General features: G+C 41.7%; 1 protein-coding gene across 1 annotated transcript; it reads right to left on the bottom strand.

Moving 5' to 3' along the window:
* Positions 1-1,649: 1,649 nt before the first annotated feature.
* LOC134196601 (monocarboxylate transporter 13-like) lies at positions 1,650-5,531 on the bottom strand. The gene is made up of 6 exons (XM_062665787.1): positions 5,275-5,531; positions 4,709-4,918; positions 3,270-4,646; positions 2,591-3,150; positions 2,157-2,526; positions 1,650-2,095 (listed from the first exon to the last, which is right to left on the bottom strand). Exons 3-6 carry the CDS (start codon positions 3,511-3,513, stop codon positions 1,872-1,874), a joined length of 1,398 nt encoding a protein of 465 aa, XP_062521771.1. The 5' UTR covers positions 3,514-4,646; positions 4,709-4,918; positions 5,275-5,531; the 3' UTR covers positions 1,650-1,871.
* Between the last annotated feature and the right edge of the window lie 5,529 nt (positions 5,532-11,060).

Here is an 11,060-nt window from a genome sequence, read left to right on the forward strand (position 1 = left end):
AAGATACTAGAGACCGCAAAATATTTGACTATCCTTGTTTGCGCCCAATCCCAAGCGAGAGCGAGGGATGTGTTTCTAGATCTCTGCAATACAAAAAGGTAGTTTTAAAAACGGTATTTGAGAACTCCTCACTCTACTACTTTTCTTTCCAACCACGGACGCCAGCGTCCACTTGATAGTCGAATCTCTGTTGATCGGAGGTCTTGTCCAGATTTCCCACAAAACAATTCCAAATACAAAATTCTGATATTATCCGGGCTTTTCGACATGCAGGCATCCTTCTGCTAAGGAATTTTTCCCTCTAGGATTTGGACTACAATTATACGTACCTAGAAATATCGATAGCAATAATACTGCAATAAATGGCATTCTAGAGACGGAAAGGGATAAGTATACACAATGTCAGACTCACTGCTTGGTCACTAACGTGCTCAGCTAGACTATTCATGTAACCCCTGTTTACAAGTTCAGTTTTCTGGCTTTAGCATATAACACACGAATCAATAACGCTATTTACTCTATTGTCAAAATTGGCTACTTCGGGACCTTCTATTGCTATTCTCATGAGCTAGATGCTTCAGGTTTCCTTCAGTCATATGACTCCAAAGTCTTGTCTTTATGACTTCCATTTTGTGAAAGATCTTTTGAATGTAGCTGTGCATGCTTAAGAAGGGCAATAAATAAAACTTAGAACAGAAGGAAAAAGTTCTTATTTAATCATAAAAAATCACTTGTAATAATTTCGATTAGGTGGGAGAAGTTTAATTCTACTACCACTTTTTCAGATTTTGTCTCTGCATATTTAAAATCTTTAGAGTTTACTTCAGGCTGAATGTCTCTGACATACATTGCTAGTTTTTCCACTGTTTTTTTCTTTTCTATTTCATTTCTTCTGCCTGCGTCCCCTTTCGCCTGACCTAACACTTTATTTCATTTACCATGTCATCACGTTTTAACATACTTTTGAAGCATTTCCATTCAGTAAGAACATTAGCGACATCAATTCGTGAAGAAGTGTGTAAACACTTCCATCAAATCGAATGCTGCATAGTCGACCATAATAATCAAAAATCTTTGTATTTCATTCTTGCCATATGCTCTCATTAGATCAGAAAATGTATTTGGTAGATTTCCCAATTAGTAACAATTCAAAGAATGGACGTTGTCGTACCATTGTAAACATTCCCCACCAATCTAAAATTTCTGAATATAAATAACCCTGTTATATAATTATCTATCCTATAGCCATGCACATTTAAGTAAATTTGTTCGCGTCATAATACTTGCACGCACGACCTTATCAGTGTTATGTTTGTACAAGGACAAGAAGCTACTATACATGCAGGGGCGTCAGAGCGTTGCATACTACGTCTAGTGCGTGGCAGCCACGCCCACTAGAACGCATGCAAGAGAGCGTGCCTTCTACAATATCCTTGTATATGGAGATCGGAGTAGAACCATTGTATCGTCTAGATTATAATTACAGCTCCGAATACGTCAAGTAGTTTGCGAAAACAACTTGACTACAGCAATACCGCATGCAGCATTTGTGTCAAACGCAACTGCTAGCTCGCCAAAAGGTGGTACAGTACCGGTACCACCATGGTTATGCGCCCGATTTGTGGAGTGATCGAGTTGCGTAGACACATGCATTATTCTAGTTTTAGTCCCTCATATATGTAATACAACAGACAAACGTATACAGCTGAGAAATTATATTATGTCAACTAGATCTATTCAAACGTTTCAGTGCCAAATTACCCAAATTGTCATCCCACACATTGCGCATGCGCTACCAACATGTCAACTACACCTACTACATAATTTATGTCACGAGACAGCAACTGCCTAACGCAACATCTTTGACAGAGCTACACATACGTTTCGTAATAATACACGGTCCGAATGTGATCGCCCGCTACACAGTCAGTTTGCATGCAAGAGTGATGGTCCTTTTCCAAGGGCGAGCAGTTGTTTTTGACACTTTCTTTTTGCAAGCATACGTCAAGAAAGAGAAAAATGGATGCAAAGATCGCAATAAACCCAGAGAGAAGAAAGCCTGGAGTGTAGCTGCCCATTCTATCATACATCCACCCTTAAACAACAAATCCATTAGAATTACCAGTTTGATAGTTTTCGTTTGCATAGTTCCCTACCTCCCACGGGCGTTCCCAAGATCCCGATAGCTATCGTAAGCGACTGCAGTGCGAATACGTCTTTGGCATCGTGCACGCACACCATCCGTGACGTCTGTGGAATGACGAAGACCAACGACAAAGAACCAGAGGCCACTCCTTGTACGATCATATACACGACGAGATGCAAATACGAACGATAAAATGGAAAGAATAAGGAAGAAAAACCACCGACTGCAATAAGAAATTGAAGCAGAATCATTTTACGCGCTACTCGCCGTCCAATCAAACCCGTAAGAATGTTGGAGAGAGCAGCAGCTAGAGCCATGGCTGTAAGCAACAGTCCCGATACACTTTTGTCAACACCCAACGTTTGTTCGGCATATTCGACCTTACGCAAAATACCATATGTTAGAGATCACCAGGAGAGATATTTTGTTAAGAGATATACTTACGATGTAAGTGGCGGGAATAGTAATAGCAGTCACGTGAACTGCTGTTGCCCACACGTAGACCATTAGTCTAACATTTTTCTGTAGCTTACAGCAGTTGACAACGTGTCGAATCGTATTTGCCTTGGCAGCTCGCAAACTAACAGAAGGACGAAACAGAGCAGTACAAGCGAGCATGGGAATTCCCACTAGAGCAGACATCTGCAACATGCGACGCCACCCATAGCTTTTCATCAAAATACTACATATCGGAGTCAAGCTGGCCACACCAACAAAACGGCCGGTCACGGCGACAGATGTTGCAACGACCAATTTTGTTTGAAAATAATAAGGTAATAACGAAAGTGACGTCGTCCGAACAAGTGCGCTACCGACTCCGATCGGTACGCTGTATGTCAGAAAAAGTTGCCAAACGGTGTCTGTTAAGGAGGTCAGAAGAAGACCAGAAACCAGGAACATCGTGCCAGCAAGCAGAGCGCGCTGTGGACCAACCTTGTCTACCAGACCGGTCAAAACGGGACCTCCCGCACACATCAGAAACACCGACAAAGATCCAACCCAGGCTATAAAGTCATGCAAGGGAAGCACAGTTATTAGACTGAAACAAATGCCTTCTCTTAGTTAATTTATGTACAGACACAAGCACGCGGTCATTATGTATACAATAGATCATTCAGAGTACCTAGCAAACCTCTCGGGCCGTCACACGCAGAGGAAGTGAGATTGGACGTCGTCATATTGTTGTCACTAAAAGAACTACAAGAGCTGGTTGAGTAATGCTCGATGAATCCAATGTATACAACAGCGAACGAAGAAATCGTCCCGTCCACACAGAACATCAGCAGAAAGCTTGCACCGCTAACTATCCATGCCCACCCACCGTCAACTGCATCTATGGGAGAGAAGAGATTGAGGCGGCTTTCCATGACCACTTCTGACTACGCAATGAGGTATACTAGACAATCTTGTTCGACTGGTTTACTTGGTTACAACTTACTACCCGGATATATGAGTCTTACAGCTGTGTACGATATATTAGAGTAGAATCATAGCCTCAATTAGTTTTCGCTACCCTCCATCAGCTGATTAAAGTATGAAAGTCTTACGTACTACGGATATCCTTTAAACTAAAGTCTATAAATTATAATATATACGTAATTTGTCATAAAACCCCAAACTTGCAAAATCACATTTCACTACTGTACCAACAGCAAACTGGCATAGATAGGCAATAGCATAACACTAACTACAGATAAACTGCACACGAAGCTGCAGAAAATTTAATTAAATGTCTAGACACTAAACTAGCTTCTGCACACCTATACTAATTAACATGAAGAGTAGGAGAGGAGGCTGAACACATTCACTACCACCTGGGATTGTACATTCAATACCTCTTTGAAAGCATGGGGAAGACATCATCACATCTACTGGCATGCCAACTAACACCAAGGATAACTATGAGCTGGTGCACTGCACTCCATTTGGCCACCTGTTCAACGAGTGAAATGAATGAATCGCTGGTCACTCGCCACTGATCACAACTACTGTACGTTACCCCTACAGCATGCACACTCTCATAATAATGACAATAATAAAATACTCATAGCCTTATTACATTTCTCTTCCAGAACTCTTAAACCAACCTAAAACGTCATAAAAATTCTATCAATAATCTTCATGCTGCAAATAAATTAATTAAACGTGCGAGTATTCTGATAGCTGCTCTCGTAACATTTAGGCCTGAGAAACCCACAGCTTGGGCAGCAGACTGCAGCCTAATTCATTACCGTTGTGAACAAAAGCAGCAGTTTACTAGCTCTGAGCATGCACTCTGCATTCAATCTGCACAGTCTTTCTGGTCTAACAGTCGCGTTTCCCTTCCCTCAGACCTTCCTTTGAGCAACTCATCTAGCATAACAGCAAATTTCTCCCAACCAGGACCAAAGTGCCTAGTGGAACGCATCCCCTGCATAGCCCAGAGGTTGCAACAAGACTGACTGGTAGAGAACAGTTGCCCACTGTTTGTCATACATCTTTCAACATAATATTATTTTGCCTATAACCCACACATCAACTATAAAACATTCAGACAAACATGCATAAAGGAAGACCTCATACCTTGCCTGATCAAGCTAATTCCCACTGCTTCCCCGAACGGTTTGCGTGCAGAAACGTCTACAGTCGTTGTCATTGATCCTACATGTAGCTCCGGACATTGTATGAAGTAATGAAGTGATCAGCAGAACCAATATATCAGGACAGAACGTGCACAATCAAGCGCTTAACCAGCGGCACCATCACACAGTCACGTGGACTATTCCATAACGTCTAAAGTCACAGGAAAAGTTATCAGTTTAGTATGCAAAATGCCACAGTCTCAAGATCGTACTCGAGACCGTACAAACCGACACTATACTAACAGCCTACTCATACCATTTGATCTTGAGATAGTAAAATTATCAAAACACTATATATCTTCACTAGAGAAGCAGGCACCTTGTCTAGCTAGATATGATGCAGCAAAGTCTGCAATCCGAACTGCATGTGAGCCACTACAGGGCGTCACTAGACATCTACATACAAAGCCGATAGTGCAGTATGGTCATACCATGACACATCGGACGATGATCATGCACGATCATGCGGCTCTAGGCATGCATTTGCAATACGAGTCGGCGACTCACCTCTAGAGATCACTGCACGACACTGTCAAACATCAAGTGTTTTGCACTACGCTTCGATCGGGCGTTGGCTGATCATTGCAGATCTCGCAGCTTTCCTCACCGGTCTTCGAAATCGTACGTCCTTGGGTTTCACACCCAAATAGAAAAGGTTTTCTAAGCTAGACAAACAAAGAACTTCGAGCCCTGCGGCCGGAGCCAACGAACATTGATGCGCCACAACTACCGGACAGTCCGGCTGAGGCCAGTTCCAGCTTGTTCCAAATCACGTGGTAGAACCGACACCCTAGAGCTATTAATAACTTTAGTTGTATGGTATCCGCTCTGTCCGTGGCAGAGCTTGGTCCGGGGTGTAGCGCCTCGCTAGCCTGGTCCCCAGGCTCTCTCGCGCTAGTCTTGTCCAGTGCCCGTATAACATTGTGAGTAACACGTCGCTACGGAGTTTCTGACCGTGTATCTACGTAGCTACTGAAACGCCGCGCCCTATAGCTAGACAATATCTAGTTGCTAAAAAACCCTGTCATGAAAATAGACATGGAAACTTCCTAGTAGACTAGGTATCCAACTAGGCCTGGTCTAGTCGTCGATCGTTTCGCGATCGTGATTCTAACTAGCTACCGGTATGTCACTTGTCCTTTAGTCTACTGATCTGTAGTCGGACACAGAAACGATTTTTGAAGTTGGTTGTAGAAACAACAAGAAAGGCCTACAGTAGCAAGAAATTTACAACGACTTATATAACTTAACTAGTACAAGTCGTAAATTTAACTGGTTGTACGGTATCTGTAGGCGCCTCGCGTTTGTGAGTAACACGTTCAACGGAGTTTTCAGACCGTCTACTGAAACGCCGAGTCCTAGAGATGTGTGACTTTCGTTTCTGTGAGTTCTTTCTACGAATTTATAGAGATTGTTCAATTTGTGATTATGGGTTGCAGTCTGGGTGACACGTACGTGATTCTGACTCGATCCTACCTAGGCCCGACGCGGACATACAACTAGTAATACGTGAACCTCCGTCGAGCGTCGCTTCAAATGAGCCATAACGGAGAGTAGCCAGCTACAAAGCGCCTAAGTGATTTACGGTTTGATTATTAGACTGCCTGTCCTTCTCAGCCACCTGTATAACAAGTGTTTAGTGTGACTCAGCCATCTGTCTAGACAAGTTTTGAGATGCTTGTGTCTACCTGTAGTGACGAGCCCATTGTGTTAATTAATTTGTGCATGCTTGCAAGTACAGTAGGTGCTTGCCAGCACACGTGCAGTAACTGTTTGGTGTTGTTATATGATGAAGTATCCAGGCTATCTAAGTATAGGAAGCATTGAATGGAATTGTAGAGGAAGTTCAAAGTGATAGGCACAATTATGAGTTATGTTTAGAGGAAGTGAAGTCTGAGATTAATAAGGAGATTTTTGAAGCTGTGAGGAGCTTAGCAGAAGAATCAGAAGTTCTCAGGTCCAGGTCAAGTTATCTGATTTACGACAGTCAGTGAAAGAATTGTATGTGAAGAGAAGTGATCGAGAGCAGTGACAAACGTGTTGCTAGTCCTAACTATGAAATTCAGTACCTTCACCTACGTATGCCTTGGACATGGACAATGGATCTAAACCGAAACAAACAAGATATGGTAAGGTTGTAAAATTGAGTGGAGTAGATTAGACCAAAGGTGAGAGTTGTAAAACCGGTGAAAGGAATAAAGAGGGAGAATGGATGGTAGTGGAAAGACTGAAGAAGCGGGGCATTGAACGAGCCTCTCGGGTGTAGAAGTAAAAAGGCGATATTTCTAGGACATTTATGTTGGGAAGTTACAGGAAGATGTGTTAGAATCGCAGATTATCAGTTACTTGAGCAATAACGGAGAGGAGAGTAAGAAGTGCGTCATATTGCCTTCCAAAGTCAATGGTACCAAGAGTGCCAAGGTCAGAATCTCACTGGAAGATAAAGATAGGTACTAGATTCTAACTTTTGGCCTGAACACGTTAGGGTAAGGTCATGGGTGATGAAGCCTTGATGGGGTGACCCTAATAGAAGGGGAAGTAGTCAAGAAGGTGATGCGTTTTCACGACCAAATGGAGATGATAGATAATACTATAAAATTTACTAGTCTCAATTGTAGAGGGTTAGAGTCTGCACAGCACAGTGTTTCGGAGTTATTTAATAAAGTAGATATTTTAACTATACAGAAACAGTGGCTGCTACCTGTGTTTAAACCTGTGGACTACGGGGAAATTCAATCACATGCAGATGAGTGGTTGAGTGAGCTAGGATATTTGGAAGGCGTTTTGCATTCAAATACGTATGATAGAGTGATTACACTTGGAGGTTTCAATACTGGTCTACGTATGAAGAATAAACGTTTTTCAAAACTGTTGACTTCGTTCATTGAGAACTGGGACTTAACTGTAGTTGGGTTAAATGAGACCATTATATTGAGATTTGGTCTCATTTAATGAGCACAAATGAGCACAGATGGTCTCATAAATGAGCAGAGCTCAGATTTCTGTTACCAGTCTTGGTTAGATTACGCGCTTGTATCTGGGCACGTAAAGGAAATGATTGTTGACTTTAGGACAAGAGAAGATGGTGAAAGAATATCAGATCATTGGCATATCGTTTGTCCACTACTGCTAGTATTGACAAAGGAGACGTGACAGATGAGGAGGCTCTACCTGACAAGGACAAGTCGTGTCTTTAAGAAAAACTTATGTGGAGAGAAGTGTCAGATTTAGATCTTAAAAATACCAGGAGTCTTTAGAGGAGGAATTACAGTATGTGGACATTCCTGTGGAAGAAGCGGTATGTAATGATCCGGAAAGATGCTCTCACAGGACTTTGATTCAAGAGTGTTATGATGATTTAGAAAGTGCCATGAAGAAAGCATCGAAGAGGAGTATTCCAAAATGAAAAGTTTCTAAGAGTGGCAAAGTAAGGTGGGACAATTAATTAATTAAAGACGTTGAAGAGTAGAGCTCAACATTGTTTCTATTGTTGGCAAATGTCGGGCAAACCTGTTGACTGCGAAATATATGATAATATGCGGAAGTCAAGAAAGAATTTAGACGTACATTAGAGCTCAAGAAACGCAGAGAGATGAAACTATTTTGTGAAAAATTGGGTGATGAGTTGTTGGTGAAAAACACGACAAATTTCTGGCGTAAAGTTAAGGAAGGCGTTAGTCTTACACCCTGTGAGAAAGCTCCTCATTTGATTGGTGAAGCAACGTCGGATGAAGAAGTTCTGTGTCTATGGAAACAGCACTTTGGTGCCATCATTAGTAGTGAGCCTCGAGAATACTTGAAAAGTGAAAAAGGAATTTGATAAGTCCCTCGAAACTAGTAAGTCAAGTTTTTGAAATTGTCTTTGTGGATTATTGACATAACACCATCAAGTGTAGAGAAATGGATCAATCGCTTAATATTGAACAAATCCGCATGCTGGGCCGGATGGCATTGAAACGGAACATTTAAGATTTGGTGGGTATGAGCTGGTAATTCACTTGAGTGTAGCCTTTACTGCGTCTCTAAGACATTTCTTCGTGCCACGACAGTTTCTTAACTCATACATTATGAAGGATAGGCGTGGGGATATTGCAAATCCTGACAATTAATTACAGGGGCATAACAATTTCGTCCATTGTTTCCAAAGCAATGGAACATGTTATTTTGATTAATGTAGATCCTTACTGTCAACTTCTATTCAACAGTTCGGCTTTAAGCGAAATCACGGCTGCTTGGACTGTTTGTTTACTCTAGGAGAGTCAGTAGATCACTATTTGAAGAACGGAAACAAGGTAAATCTCAGCTAGAAAAACCGACCGTCTCTACAAAAGATGAGAAAAAGAATCATCAGATGCTGCCGTAATGTGTTAGCTGATGCTGGCTTTGGAATAACAAGAGCAACTGTTATTATTAACCAGGTCTACATAGTCCTCAGGGCCTGTTTATTAAACTCGCAAGACAGTTGTGTTTATTCAAGTCGCATGCAGAGGCTAGACCCCGGCCTTTAAAGACCTGTGTCCAGAAAAGAACTGGTAGGTATGTAGTTTTATGAAATGCATGCTGTCACTAAATTGAGCAAAAAGAAAACTGAAACATCTTTTCAAGACAGAGCTCAAGCAGCAACACTGCATAAAGAAATCCACGTATCTTTAAAAGGGAAAATATAGTATGCGACTCTGGAACTATAATGAATCTGAGTGCGGTACTATCAGCTGTTTTGCAAGTTACTAGAATTGGGAGTTCCAGTAGGAGTTGTGAAACTGTTACATACGCAGTACTCGTCCCAGACAATGCAGATTCGATGTAAAAGCTTTACTGAAGCGTTTGGAGTCACTAGCTAATGTCGTTCGTCAGGGGAGCGTGCTGTCGCCGTGTTTATTCAACATTTATATAGATGACTCCTTGAAAGAATTGTGTACCTCTGGATGTGGTTCGAAAGTGACTAATGCATACGTGGGATGTTTAGCATATGCAGATGACATTTTGTTGTTATCTCCAACTGTGATATATTTGCAAAGAATGATCAACATTTGTAAGACCTATAGACGTGGACAAGTATGGTTTACTTTTCAACGCGAAGAACAGTGCTGTGATAACGTTTGTTAATTAAGTCAAAATTTGTGGCTAATACTGATCCTCAACTAATGCTGAATGACCATATTCTGGGAGTCTAGATTGACTCATCTGGGTGTAGTTCTAGACAAGTTACGTAGTGACTCTGCTTCTGTGGAGAGTAGAATCAAGAAGTACTTTGCTGCTGTCAATTCTGTTGTGTCACGTTTTGAAGGAGATACACCTGCTAAAATAGTTATTGTTTCTCTGCCTGATCCATCTTAAAATCGTACAATGTTCAAGCTCCTTTTTTGTCAGAATCTTTTTGGCAGCAACTGACGTTGCTAAACCAGATTCATCACAGTTCCAGAGTCGACATGCTATATTTTCCCTTCCAAAAGGTACGTGGCTTTCTTTTATGCAATGTTGCTGCTTGAGCTCTGTCTTGAAAAGATGTTCTGGTTTTCTTTGTGCAAGTTAGTGAGAGCATGCATTTCATAAAACTGCATGCCTACCAGTTCTTTCTGAACACCGGTCTTTAGATGGGTCTAGCCTCTACATGCGACTTGAATAAACAAAGCTGTCTCGTGAGTTTAATAAAACAGGCCCTGAGGGCTATGTAAATCTATAGTTAATTATAACAGTTGCTCTGGTTATTCCAAAGCCAGCATCAGCTAACACATCATGGCAGCATCTGATTCATTTTCTCATCTTTTGTAGAGACGGTCAGTTTTTCTAGCTGAGATTTCCTTACAGCGTCCTGTGAAATGATTGTTGACAGTGCTTTTTGTCAGTCTGCGGCTCCCCATCGTTACAGCTGCTCTAGCTTCGAATTTCGTCAAGTCTCTCTCACGTAGACGCGCAAAACTCGTTGCAATTGCAACGGCAAGTTACAAAAAGTGAGAGACGCTACGTAGTTTATTATTATTAACTAAGGAAGTGCTAGCAACAAGACAAATTCCCAGTCTGCCCACTGCGGATGGAACCAAAGGGCCAATTAATTAGGGCTATACACTGCTATGTAACGAATTATTTCTCTACATGGACAACCCAGATGCACTAGCTACTACCGCACCTCTAGTAAGCTCTATATCCAGTCTCTAGCCTAGTGTGCACGTTGAATAGTTGAACTAGGTGTGCACGAGCTAGTAGAACATGCAGGCCGGTTTGTGTTTTACTCGCTCAACTCTAAAACGGTGAGCCATTGTCGTATAGTGCTTGCTAGTGGCAACGTTTAGTTT

The sequence above is a fragment of the Corticium candelabrum genome, chromosome 21, assembly GCF_963422355.1.
Source record: "Corticium candelabrum chromosome 21, ooCorCand1.1, whole genome shotgun sequence".
In the NCBI taxonomy this organism is placed as follows: domain Eukaryota; kingdom Metazoa; phylum Porifera; class Homoscleromorpha; order Homosclerophorida; family Plakinidae; genus Corticium; species Corticium candelabrum.